The sequence below is a fragment of the Magnolia sinica genome, chromosome 6, assembly GCF_029962835.1.
Source record: "Magnolia sinica isolate HGM2019 chromosome 6, MsV1, whole genome shotgun sequence".
In the NCBI taxonomy this organism is placed as follows: Eukaryota; Viridiplantae; Streptophyta; class Magnoliopsida; order Magnoliales; family Magnoliaceae; genus Magnolia; species Magnolia sinica.
Genome location: NC_080578.1, coordinates 105,426,013 through 105,440,474, shown reverse-complemented (window position 1 = coordinate 105,440,474; position 14,462 = coordinate 105,426,013). Strand labels below are relative to the sequence as shown.

General features: G+C 40.5%; 1 protein-coding gene across 1 annotated transcript in view; it reads right to left on the bottom strand.

Moving 5' to 3' along the window:
- Positions 1–2,622: 2,622 nt before the first annotated feature.
- The window catches only part of LOC131249818 (histidinol dehydrogenase, chloroplastic-like), a 33,994-nt gene continuing 22,154 nt past the window's right edge, over positions 2,623–14,462 (bottom strand). Inside the window, exons 13-18 of the mRNA XM_058250574.1 lie at positions 8,396–8,472; positions 8,280–8,347; positions 8,167–8,178; positions 5,248–5,322; positions 4,775–4,837; positions 2,623–3,402 (exon numbers count right to left, since the gene is read on the bottom strand). Of these exons, the coding sequence (XP_058106557.1) occupies positions 2,872–3,402; positions 4,775–4,837; positions 5,248–5,322; positions 8,167–8,178; positions 8,280–8,347; positions 8,396–8,472 (826 nt within the window). The 3' untranslated portion in view covers positions 2,623–2,871. The remainder of the gene's footprint in view (positions 3,403–4,774; positions 4,838–5,247; positions 5,323–8,166; positions 8,179–8,279; positions 8,348–8,395; positions 8,473–14,462) is intronic.

The window sequence follows — 14,462 nt, the reverse complement described above, 5'->3', positions numbered from 1 at the left end:
GCTTTTTATCTTTGTTTTGAGGATGTTTGGGCTGATTTGGATTGATGGTGTAGTAGACTTGCAGTCACCACTAGTCAATTAGCTCAAAATTCCGCGATCGGTTAGAACCTGTAGAATCTATAAAAGCTAGAGAATCTGAAGACTCTCTTACTTTAAGTTAACTCCTGATCTGCAAACTAGAACTCTAATTAAGGGACCTCATTAACAGAGAGTGAAGGTGTTAGACATCCTCTCTGCCCGTACGTGTATGGTTTCCACTTCATGTGGTAATATTGATCTTAGGAGATAAAATAATAGGATGTAAAAAATAGAACTAGGTAGTGGATTTCTGATGCGACAGGATCCGAAATTCCGATAAGCCATAGAGCATACATCAAGAAACTGTCTAAAGGAGAAAGGAGGTTAAGAGGAGATGTAATGACGCTAGAATGTCATGTAAGAGGACTAGACTAGATGTGATGGGATCCTTTTAAAACGCTTGGGCCATTTGAAGTGATCCAATTGAATGCTTTGGTTGTTTGGACTGATCTAAATTATTCATATTACTATATCTTTTTAAGTGACATGAACCCTTTTATTTAATTTGGGCTATTTAAGTGATCATATTTTAAGGCCCATGTTTCAATAATCCATGCAAAGTGATCCAAATCCTTTACTTAATTTGGGCTGATTGAGTCATCGAAATCCTAAGATTTAAATATCCATGTGGCATGGCTCACTTAAGAGCCAAACTCCTGTACACATAAAATGGACTAGTAAGACATGTATAAAACATACACATTAAGGTGGGTGTCACGGCGGTATCCTAAGTGGGGACCACACGTTGGACAATGTGGGTAAGCCCTCCTGTCCACATGAGGTCCACCCGGGCAACGAGATATGCCTTACTTTTGGCTCCGCGCTCTAAAATGAGCTGTCAAATAGGATGGACGGTATGAACATACAATACATGTAACAAGGTGAGCACCACAGCGAACCCGCTCGTTGGACCAACATAGATTCAATACATTTATCGAGGGTGGACCTCAGCAAAACAGATAGGCGGTATAGATATGTAACACGTATGTCAGGGTGAACCTCAGGGAGGTTAAAGCATAGGTAGTCAATTCCAACTATTTCCTGCTGGACGGTCCAGCTGAGATTTGGATCTATCTCAAAGGCTGCAAAAGTAAATTGGATGCCTAGATTACTACACATCAGGTGGATCTACGGCGTGCATGCACCACATACAATCAGGTTGGGCCCATGGTCCGGCCAAAACTCACATCATGGTAGTCCCTAGAGAGATTCCAACGGTAGCCATCATCATGCCCGTGGACGGTATCCCGCTTGGGACATGAATCTACCCCCTAACATGGGCCCAGCCCTGAAATGACATCGTAAACGGATGGCATCGTGAACATGAAATACATATATCATGGTGAGCCTCCCAGGTGGATGGCCTGGATAAGACAAACATCATTGTGGAGCCCACAACAGGCCCGCATCCCGGGCAACACAGCCCGGTGGGCCCAACATAGGTTCAATAGTAGGCGTCAATCACCATGATGGTTCAACGGTAGGCGTCAATCACCATGACGGTTCAATGATAGGCGTCAATCACCAGTTTTCCTGGGGTTAGGTCTAGCCGAGATCGGGAGTGGCCACATGCAGGTCTGAGTGACCATATCAGCAAGTTGGGTGGCAACATCTGGCCATAGTGGCCCCAGGAAGGTTTCAATGGTGCTGGTTCAATCTCCACATTTCTCTGGGTTCGGTCCAGCTGAGATTTTGGATCCGTCCCCACTCATAATGATCTCATCTATTATCAGCAATAAGTGAGCCCCACACCAATAAGCTGGAAAACAAATGTATAGTAAGGGTAAAACCTATACAGCAAGTGGCAAGGGAGGTTGTAACAGTAGGCATTAGGTTCCCTACTACTTCAAAAGGTGGGGCCCACCAAGTTGGAATCAAACTGATATTTGTGTATTCCTTACCAGATCAGTGCGTGACCTCATGTACAGGTTGGATAGCAAATGACATCACAGTGGAGCCCCCCACATGAGCTGCAACAGTGGGCTCAACCATTTACAATGGTACCCGTTCAATCCCAGGTGTGAGGTCCTTTACCAGACGGTGTAGATAAAACCCATACGTCAATGTGGACCCCACTGTTCAGTGGGCCACTAGCTGGGGAACAAGCTGAAATTTGTGGTTTCCTTTCATCCAGGACAACGTGGCCTTGTACCTAGGTGGGATGCCAAATAGACATCACTGTAGGCCCCAATATTCCGTCCAATGGTGCTGATTTAATCACCGCTGTTAGCTGATATAGGCCCACTAGAGCTGGTGAATCAACCTGGTATCACTGTTCCCCATTGTCTAGGCCCATGTCACACCAGCCCTACAAATGTTGACACTTACCCATACCGGCATTCATCAGCTATGTTCAGATGTGCTGCTGTAGCCGGACTTGGGTCGCTTGCGTTTGGTGGCCTATTGTTTTGTGTACATGTACCACCTGATGGCTGACTGGCCCAGTTCCTAGGCCACATGTGTTGCCTAATGGACGGCCACATCCGGATCCTAAATGAGCCACACAGACGCAACTCATCTCTGCCACCTCACTTGAACCGCCCACAACACAACAATCCAATGCATCGCCATTGCAATCATACCATATGTTTATGCACCACCTACCTGATGGGCACCTGCCCACTGGATCAACTGATCAGATATGTGGTTCATCCAAACCGTCAATCAGATAAGTCATAAGTACAATGTGTGTGTGTGTGTGTGTGTGTAAACAAACCTTAACTCTATCATTCCCAAAAAAGGTAGAAAAATGGGGGACCAAAATCTCAATGTCCGCAATTTTCCATCACCTAATCATGTATGAAGGTTGGTAGCTGCAATGTCCTCTAACCTGAGGGTGACGGCCTTCTTGTGGGCCTCAAGACCTTCAACCTCCGCCATCTTGGCCACATATGGACCCAGCCTCCTCAGCCCTTCCTCCGTGAGGGACTGGACAGTGATGTATTTGAGGAAGGAGTCCAAGGATACCCCACCATACATCCTCGCATACCCATATGTTGGAAGGACATGATTGGTCCCACTTGCATAGTCCCCCACACTCTCCGGCATCCACTGCCCTAAGAACACAGATCCTGAAACAATGACAACAATGATGATTATGATGACAGTGGTGGTGGTGGGCAGCAGCCGCCACAATGATGATGTCAGCGGTGGTGGTGATGAGAATGATGGGGATGATGATGACAACAATGATGAGAACAATGTGGATGCCAATGATGCCGACAATGACAATGATGATGAGAACAATGTGGATGCCAATGATGCCGACAATGACAATGATGACAATGAACAAGCATGAAAATGATATGGTGATGACAATACATCCTTATGATAGGAGTCAGAAGCAAAAGGGCAAAACACATGATACCAAAATGAGCATATGCTTCATTGATTAACGTGAAGTGCCGGTCAAAACTTCTTCAACAAATGGTGATCAGGAACATTGATTTCCCGGCCAACGCTTGGAACACGATGATAACTGCCACCCAATCAATGGCCTTTGATGAGATCTTAGAAGTAGAGGAAGATGATTGGGTCCACAGCCATTTTGGTTTAGTTAGTGGTTAGAAGTGTGAGGGTTAATTGATGTGGTTGAGTGGTATTTGAGGTGGAGGGTCAAGCCGGTTTCATCCGTCTTCAGAAAATTTTCTCAAGGGCAAGAGATCATCATGTGGAGAAAAGGATGTGCTCAGGAATTGGGAGTCAGTTCTTTGTGACATTTAATCTCTACATACAAAAGAAGAGGGGATGGAGTTATCGGTGGAGGAGAAGGCTAGGAGAGAGATGTTCTCTTCACAATATAAAAACTGAATGAAGTAAGAGGAATAAAATGGTGGCAGCAATCTAAAGTCATGTGGCTCAAGGAGGAAAACAAGAACATGAAATTCTTCCATGGCATAGTGTCAGGGCAAGGAACAACACCATCCATAGCTTGATGATGGATGAGGTTAGGGTGGAGGAAAAATCACAAGTCTATGAAACTGTGGTTCAATTCTACAAGGATCTTCTTTCTAGTGATAGGTGGATAAGGCTGTAGCTTGATAATCTTTCATTTAATATTATTTTGGAACAAGAGGCTGCATCTATTGAGAACCGGGTGCTTGAAGAGGACATCAAGGCAGCAGTGGATGCTTTGGCACTACACCAAAAACGTCATTTAGGAACGGTTTTAAGCCGTTCCTAAATGCTTCAGGAACGGTTTAATACCGTTCCTAAATGAGGCGTCGAAAAAAATAAGGTACGGTTCGGAACCGTTTTCGGTTTTTTTTAGGAACGGTTTTGAACCGTTCTGGTGCCAACGGTTATATTTGAGTATGGTGTTTTTTTCTTATTTCGGAACAATTTTAAACTTAAAAAACCTACTGTATAAAATAAAATATATTTAAGTCATATTCATTTAAGAATCAAAAGATGATAAAAACAACCATGATGTAATTTGAAACATTATTTATCTGACTTGCAAACCAAACAGTAAAAATTAAAATCTATAATGGAAGACTTCAAAATAAAAAGACAATTCAATGAAAGTCCATCAAGCAGATGAAGAGCTCCACAATGTGATGGCCTTTTATGTACCCAACTAACAAGCAACAAGTAAAAAAATAAGAACAAAAACATGTGAAAAGATTGAAAGAACAACAATCAACTATCAAAACAGTGTGAAAAACATATTGGGGACTGTTGTTAGTTGACTCACCTGGTTTTTGGATATGCTCGATGTGCTCCTGACCCGAGGGGAGCTTGTTCTAGACCAATTGAGCTACAATAACAGAAAAACAAGAAAATGAGTAAATAATAGGAAAAACTAGTAATCCAGAAATATTTCAATTTTGATATAAAGCATATTAATGCACATGATTTGTATCGGCTTCTTGCAATAGCACCATCCAAAGCCAAATATAAGCGATAAATAATAAAGATAAAAGACATTACAGAAGCCATTATGTATCAATCCGAGTGTAAAATATGGATCTAAACTCAAAAGATACAAAATTATATACAGTTTTTTAAGGAAACAGCTAGAAACCATATAAAGTCTTAAGTTGTGGTAGCATGTCTGGCATGAATTGAATAGTTTACTGCTCACTCCATTGACATGAACTACTCTAGCAATGTTTGATATAACATTGAAAAGATGTACTGGAAGAAGAAAAAAGAATTGAAACAAACCTCTGTGCTAACTGGAAATGCAGCCTGCCATAAATCTTCCTGCAAAACAGAAACAGTCATTTTTAATAAATCTTCCTGCAAAACAGAAACAATAATTTTTAAACAACAAAAAGAAAAAGAAAAAATAGCATACAACTGTTAGAGGACATGTAATGCCTGTACAAGTTGAAGACAGCTAGGTTACAAGTAGAATAAGCACTCTCCACTACAAGAAGGAAATTCATTTAATACTTTGGTAGATATATAATTACATATGGGGAAGCTAGCCTCAGCACAATGTACCAATTTCCTTATCTGACACTGCACTGAACTGGACATAGGTGCAATGGTCCATGACCAAGACCATCCATCTAGTGGGTTTCACATATCAGATTATGAGATAAGGTGACCTTCTAATGGTAGGTACAAAACAATATTGGCAATAGACAACATTGAAATTCAAGAGGTCCGCCAATTGGATTGGTGAGATTGTCCAATCCGTGCAATTTGAAGATAGTGGGGCATCCATGGTGGCACCCACCAATGAGCATGCAAATCCATGCTCACCAACCATCGTGTGCCCCTGTAGAATACAACTCTTAACTAGCTAGTGAAGATGATAGCAACCTGTATAGAAAAGAAAAGATGATAGCAACCTATATAGAAGTATAGGTTTGTGTTGGATCTGAATTCTTATACTGATCTAACCTTGAATAGTTTGAGAATAAGAAGTGGGCTCATTAAGAATAAAAAAAAAAAAACAGAGAGAATGTTCTGACATAGAAAGAAGGAGAAGCATAGAAGATTTTGATTTGGAAATAAACAGGTGTAAAAGTTCCAATTGAGGATTTAATAGATAAAAATTGAAAGTAAGAAGGGAATAGTACAAACATTATTTAAAAAAGAAAGGGAACTTGTTCACCTGCACCAAGGATTGTTCGTGTATCAACATAGAGCTGGTTGTTTGGGATAAGTACATTGAGGTAGGCTATACAAAACTGTTTTTGCACAATACAATAAGCATTTTAGCTTGCAAGTATTATGAACATCTATATTCTAAAATTTAAGGTGGCACTCTTATCAAGTAAGCCACATATATTTGACATATATTTGTTGAATCTAGGCTGTTGGACTTCTCTTTATTGTTATTTTTTCTCATCCAAGTTTGATATGGATCAGCGAGCCAACATTATTTTCAGAAAATGCATCTTAATAGTGGAGCTCAATTAATGGCCAAGCCATGCTCGGGCCAACGATGAATGGCCCAGCCTAGCCAATTGGCCTGATCTAATCTCTAAGTGGGCCATGGTTATAAGAAAGAAAAGAATGCATGGTTTAAAGACCTTTGTTAGCAGCTCCCATTCAATCCAGGTGAGCTAGACTACCATAGGTTTCAATGTTGTAATGCAGATTTTCTACCATTGAACTACATGCTCAAATCCAAACTCATACCAAAGTTCAGAAAAGATAATTAAAACTGAAGTTTATGCAAAATACTAGAGTTGACGCAAAGGAACAATCAAGGGAAAAAGAATATTTTGCATGAAAAAAAATATCCATGTAAGAAATACGATTGTATGTTAGGTGGGATGGTCATCATACAATGGAAAAACACGAATGTCCCTGAACACAAAGTTTGAATGATTAGAACTATGGCCTTTCCAAGAAAAAAAGTTCTGAATATACATGGGAGTTTCTATTGCATGATGTCTTTAAAAGCATGAACATGCTTAGCTTCCTAATATACATGAGACGAAGCCAGTTTTATGGACGTGTCAAAATTCAAATCTCCATTTCTCGTCTTTGCTCTTTTGTCCGTATGTGTAGAGACAGGGATATGCTCTCGTTTTTCTGAAGAAACTGTCTTTCTCTCCGTCCATCTGAGCTCTAAAACGAGGGAAAATGGAGTTTTTCGAGTGTCCTTGTGTTAAAAGGCGAATCTTTAGGTTGCTAAAAGACGGAGAGAAAACGACACAAGGATCGATTTCTTAAAAGATTATTTGACAGTTCTTTGTGCTTGGAAGCCTTGTCAGTTGTTTTTTTTTTTTTTTTTTTTTTTTTTAAAAAATAATTTTTAAAATGCCTTCCTTTTTGAATTCTTGTTTCTTGATTCTCATGAGGTTTCCATGCATGTGCAAATGTTGCACACGTGTTTAGCTAATCAGCCAGCACCCTGTTGAACGTGCCAGCACAAAAGGCTGCCGAACTGCTCAGATGGGCCACAGATATAGGAGAAAACAGGAGCGGGTTATGTGTTACCAGGGTGAAAGCTTAGTGGGTATTGCCCCTTACTGTGGGGCCCACCTTGATAATATTTTGTATATCCATGCCGTCCATCCTTTTCTAAAGACCATTTTAGGACGGGATCCCAAAAATTACGCAGATCTAAATCTCAGGTGGACTACACCACAGGAAACAGTTGTGATTGAATGCCTCACGATTAAAAATTTCTAAGGGCCCATCATATGGTTTTCATAATTCTTATTTGCAATCCAACCTGTTGATAATGTCAAGAATATCTAGATGAAGGGAACATGCAGAGATCAGCTTGATTCAAAGATTATGTGGCCCACAAAAAGTTTTGAATGGGCATTCATCATTGTGATGTGTGGATTTTATCCACATCGTCCATGCATTTAGCCACATTATTTTAGGGTGGGTCCTTGCTCTTGCTCCAGTGGTAGACTCTTAGCAGTTCAACACCTGGTCAAGGGTTTGAGCACCCACTACACCAAAATCAGTGGGTCTATACAAGAATGGTGATTCCTTACATGTGCGGACATACAAAACATGTGCAGGATTTGTGATGATCAATGAGCAGTAAGGATTAGGTGAATGTATTTCAGCAAAAAATGTTGTGCAAATTGCATGTGACAGATAATTGTAAAAAGAAAAAGAAAAAGAAAAGAAAGAAAGAACAAAAAAAAAACAACCACATACCTTTGTCACATCCTACAGCCGATGTCCATGTCTATCACCGAAACTCTGCATAGTTCTGCATAGTCACAACGAACCCTAAACTAAAAACAAGAAATTGAAATTCGCACTCAAACCAGAAAACACCCAACAGAAGACAAATCAAGAAACAGAGACATACGCGTACGTAACTTCCCAATCTTGCCTAAAAGGAAGAAAGGGAAGAAAAATACACCAAGGAAATATTATATACCATGGGATGCAGAAGTTTGTGCTTCTGTAATGAATTTTGCATATGAAGCCTGACCAACAAATAACCAGATTATACTCCTGCCAGCAAGGACCTTCAAAGAGAATCCATAGTTAATGCCTATAGAGAAGATGAGATTACCTTCATTACTTCCATATTTCCACTAATGCAGTCTGATCATTTCTTATATTCCTCTGCTTCCTCTATTACTTGCAGACATGCCTATTAACTTTTTTTTCTTTTTTTCTTTTTTTTAAAAAGTCACAATAGGCATGTAGACATGCCTATTGACTAGATCTGAAATAAAACAAACAGCGAAAGATAGCACAAAGTGCCCTGGTAAGAGTTTGAAATTTATTTTTTTTTTAAAGACATGGCTGTGTAATTTTGTTGGCATTCATATCACCTATCTGAATCAACTAATATTCCTCCCTGCTCCCTTGCATCAATTGGTCCCCATGGTCTACATGACCTGCCCATTATGTTTTCGAAATGGTTTCTATAGGATCATCTCTTGTAGTGAGCTAAACCTTGGTATTCCCGACTAGCATTGTTAATAGAAAATTTGAAAAGTAATGTGCTACTACCCACAACTAGCCAATTTGGTAAGGTATGATTGCTTTCTCCTTGCAACATACATGTTTATTTTGGATTTCTATCCACATCTACGGTTCCCTTGAATTGGTTAATTACCCTTTTTATGTCGATGGTTACTCCGAAATTTGTAATGCATTGACCTCAATAAGAGTACAAAGGTATGATTTCTTTGTAATCCAAAATAAACAGAAATGTAATGTACTACTGGCCACAACTAGCCAACTTGGTAAGGTATGATTTCTTTCTCCTTGCAAGTAACATGTTTATTTTGAATTTCTATCCACATCTCTACCTTCCATTTCCACCTTTGCTACTAATAACTATAAAATTGGTGGCACTCTTAACTTTTTGGCTGTTTCAGAGTCACAGTCATCTGTTGTTTGTCTTTTATTCTTAGTGTCTTGGTGAAAATGGAAACATACACGTACAGAATCTGTTGCACAAGAAGCAACATCTTATGAGAAAATTGATGCAGGAAAAAAAAAAATTTATGCAAGATATGTATTGTGAATTTACCAAAGACCAGTTCTTTGTTGAATGGCCGAATCTAACCTCAATCTTGCAAAACTTTCACCATCCATTAATATGTTACCAAGTACATAGAACAGCTCTTCACAGGACCAACTTGCAACAATTGAAACACCCACTTACATTTCCAATAGACTGAACGTGTAAGAAAGGCATCTGAACCACTTTCAACCTCTAACATAAATGATTTCAAGCTTTTGTGATATCAGCTTGCAGCCATTCAACACTCAGATAAGACTATATAAAAAGTCTCAAAAAAATTGAGAGGATTTGAGGATGCCTGCAAGGTGCAATAACACCATGTATTGGGCATGCATGACAATAGATTGAGATAGATTCCCGAGACGTGACCTTCGTTGAAGATAGATACCCAAGCCGAATGAAGCAAAAGGTTCCAATAGAACTTTTTGAAATACCCGATGTATCTCAGGAGAGTAGGAGTTCTGCTCCTCAAGATGAAGATGCTCCTATAGTTCACCAGGATAGTGGGAGGACATCTCAGCAGGCTCCTGAGTTACGTCGAAGCGAAAGAGGATTGATTCTCCAAAGATACTTCGATATTGAGGGGCAAACATTCTCTTGCGTTGCAGTTGATGATAATGAACCTGATTCGTATCAGGATGCATTATTATCTTCTAACTCGGCCGATTGGGTAAATACTATGGACGAAGAGATCGCTTCCATGGAGAAAAATAAAGTCTAGGAATTTGTTGATCTGTCTTCCAATCGCAAAGCGATAGGTAATAAATGGGTACTTAAGATCAAAAGAAAGGCAGATGGTACAGTGGACAAGTATAAAGCACGATTAGTTGCTAAAGGTTTTACACAACAAGAAGGCATTGATTACGAGGAGACCTTTTCACCTGTTGCAAAGTTCTCCTCAATCCGCATGATCTTGTCCATTGTCGCAAGTTTAAACTTAGAGTTATATCAGATGGATGTAAAGACCGCATTCTTAAATGGTGATTTGGATGAATAGATATATATGCAACAGCCCATGGGTTATGTGGACAAAAAGCATTCAAAGAAAGTCTGCAAGTTGTTGAAATCTATCTATGGGTTGAAGCAATCTTTAAGACAATGGTACATGAGGTTCCACTCGGCCATCACCACTTTTGGATTCACGATGAGTGAAGAAGATCATTGTGTATACATGAAACAGTCTGGAAGATCTTTTCTGATACTATCTCTATATGTAGACGATTTCCTGTTAGCTGGTAATGACATGCAATTGTTGATATCGACTAAAGATTGGCTATTCTTGAACTTTGAGATGAAAGACCTCGGTGAAGCCAACTTTATTCTCGGGGTAAAAATCATCAGGGATCGCCCTAAGAAATTTTTAGGCTTGTCTCAAGCAACCTATATACAAAAGATCTTAAAGCGATTCAGGATGAAAAATTCAAAAACTATTGAAACTCCTATGGATAAAGCTACCAAGCTAGACAGGAAATCGTGTCCCCAGACTGAAGCCGAGAAATTGGCTATGTCCTCAGTACCTTATGCAAGTGCAGCAGGGAGCTTAATGTATGCTATGCTTTGCACCAGACCAAATATTAGCTATGCAGTTGGCATAGTCAGCCGTTATCGGAGTAACTCGGGACAATCTCATTGGCAAGCCGTCAAACATATATTCTGTTATCTCATAGGAACAAAAGACCTAATGTTGTGTTATGAAGGCACAAGCCTCGAGCTCAAAGGATATTCAGATGTTGCTTGGGATAATGACGCCGACGAGGGAAAGTCTACTTCAGGGTATGTATTCTTACTCGGAGGAGGAGCTATCTCATGGTCAAGTAAGAAACAGACATCCACAGCTCTTTCATCTATGGAGGCCGAGTACATTGCATGTTGTGCTGCAGTTCAGGAGTGTGTATGGGTTCGCAGATTTCTATTGAGTCTAGGTGTTGTACCGAGTGTTCGTCAGCCTATATCGCTGAAGATAGACAATACTTCTGCCATTGACTTGGCAAAGGACCCTAAACACCACAGAAATCTAAGCACATTGAAATCAAGTATCATTACGTCCGTGATCAAGTGAGAGATAAAAAGGTCGCCCTCAGCTACATTCCTACTAGGAGATGATGGCTGATCCCATGACGAAACCTATAGCTAGAGATCTATTTTAGGTTCACGTCAGGCAGATGGGATTGAGGAAAGTTTGAATGATGTACTTGTTTTATAAGACATTCGATCTTTCATGAATAATATATTCCTTTTATTCAGTATTGAACACTAATATAAACTAGGTAAGTAGATCATCAGCATTTACCTTGAGATCATGGAGGATTTCTATTTTTTGGTCGGCAGGCCGGTCACCCACTCGCATGGATTGACCAACCTTGAATGTACAAGAGAGGTACATTTGGGGCTATGTTTATACATTGAGGTATGAACTTCCCTTCATTGTGAATAATAGAGGATGAGAATATGAGTGAGTCGTATCTGCCTACAATCTTATAAAGATTGTAGATGAGACTGAAACAGTCGAATAACATAATCGCACCATTCTGTTACATGCGATCAATGTTATGGCCTGAAATTAAAGTCAGGTTATGAGCTTATGAGATGAGTCGTACCTCATATGGAATGACCTGCATATTGTAGACCCGACATTCACCTAGTATTGTCTACTTTACGATATGGATTGTAGCCACGTGTTGGGACCTTTTACCTACAGATTGCTTTGATTCGATCTAATCACTACAACGTGCGAGTAGCCAGTCCCATAGGTAACTCTTTATGTCCTTAGCTACCCTCCTCTTATGTATATGAGGATGAGATTGAGTGTCACTACTTTAGTGTACTATGACGAAAGGTCCTTGATTGGCCAGACTCAGTTACGTTAGGAAAGCGGCTTGATTAATTCCAAATTACACATCTGCATGGGAAAGATCCCGTGACAGCTACACCAAGTTTCTAAAACTATAAATACGCACTTGAAGACTTATCCCCCGGCAGTATCGAGTAGTTTTTATTAGACTTTTGCAAACAATATTTTTCTTAAAAAGCATATATATAGATATATATATATATATATGGGAAAAGGTACTATACGCTCGACCTTACGGAAGCACTCTGTAAGGTCGAGCGCTGTCAGCTTGCTTGCGGTCGGATGGAGCCATTTTGAAACCAATGGCCATCCGTTTACCGCAGTAGAACCGGTCATACTGGTTTCATTGAGGGCGAGGATGTACACGGCCCTTCAAATAAAAAGTTTTACTCAGCTGAAGCCATACCCGTGCAGCCCACTCTCTCTCTCTCTCTCAGCCATACCCGTGCAGCCCCCTCTCTCTCTCTCTCTCTCTCTCTCTCTCCCCGGATCCCCAAAGCAGCTACATCCCGTGCAGCATCTCTCTCCCTCAATCCCTAACACCAGCCACGTCCGCCTCCACCTGTCTCTCTCCCTCTCTCCCTCAATCCCTACTATCAGCCACGCCCGCCTCCACCTCTCTCTCCCTCATTCCCTACACCACTTTGTGCAGACCTCAGATTGAGCGTTACAGGTAAGGCCTCTGTTTTTTTTTAAATATTTTCTTCTTTTTTTTTTGCCTCTGTTTTTTGGTATTTTCTTTGTTTTTTTCCTAACCAGTACCATTCATATGTGGGATGCACTGCATCTTCTTCATTCATTGGAAGATGTTTCTAACCATATTTAATTTTATGTCCTGCATCAAATCCACTCATCAGAAGGGCCAGACTTGTGTGAGGAAAATGGTCAGTTGAAAAATCACCAATTGTCCCAGATTGTCCCATCAGAAGGGCCTGGCTGCTGGCACTGGGCAATGTTCACATTGAGTCCCACCTGGTAATGGCCCGGATCTCCTACACGTTTGCAACACAAGCTGTTGCTGCAGTTGCTTCTTCAGTCTAAATTCTCATGAGCGGAATCATATGATCCTACACCGACGCCCTGCACAATTTATTGGGCTTTTGAATCTCAACAATTTGCGCTCATGGTTCTCTAATCCAGACCATTGGTGTTTTTCATCCTACTGTTTATTGACATGCCACCAAAATGTCGCAGATTGGAATGTTGAAGTCACCGAACTTGGGCCTTTACTCAATTGAATGGAGTCAGTTGCTGTATCTCTCTTTTCAACCATCTATTTGCTGGCAGCAAATGGAAACTCCTCTTTGGACAAGAGCTATCAAAACATAAAACTAGACCAGGACCATTTCACAAATTTCCACATGAATTGGACAGATCGTTTAGGTAGGTTAGATGAGGTCAATATTCCTTGGAATGTTGTTCACATGGGATGAACAAGATCTATTCTCTTTGAAATCACTCAGAGTAGGTTCTGGTTTGCTCAACAGGGCCTGGGTATCGATTCCACCAATGTTGTTTGTTGGACAGCATTGCCATAGAGATTCTAATGTATGATCATCGTCTTGCAAGCATGCATTTCATTCATATGCAGTCAGCCGAAAGAATGATTACTTTTTAACTTCAGTTGGTCCATCAAGGCCTCCTTATTACAGCAATCTGCCACCAACAATCAAAAGGTCCCCACAGCCTATCTGGGTTATAAGAAGGCCCAGCGCTAAAACCATCCAGTAAGATCTGGTTGGCCTGATTGGATGCCTATCAGATTTGGGTTGCTCTGAAACTCATGCAGTTTGATCAGATTGTGGACCTACATGCGAGCACTAATCATGCCTACAATGTTCACATGACTAACTAGGCAGTGATAATCACTAAAATTCATATGTGTTTCATCCTTTATTTATAGCAGTTATATCTATATGTCTCATGAAAGGTCACACACTTGTATTGTACATGATGTGTCCTGATGACACTAGAGCACTACTTGATTACTATTAAGCAATTTTGGCTATGGACCCACTTCTCTCTGTAGGTGATTTGCCACAATGTCAGCTTATAGGCTTTCTCTAACCATCTAGAATTTAGGTGGTTGCTGTCTTAACAAGCCAGGCAAGG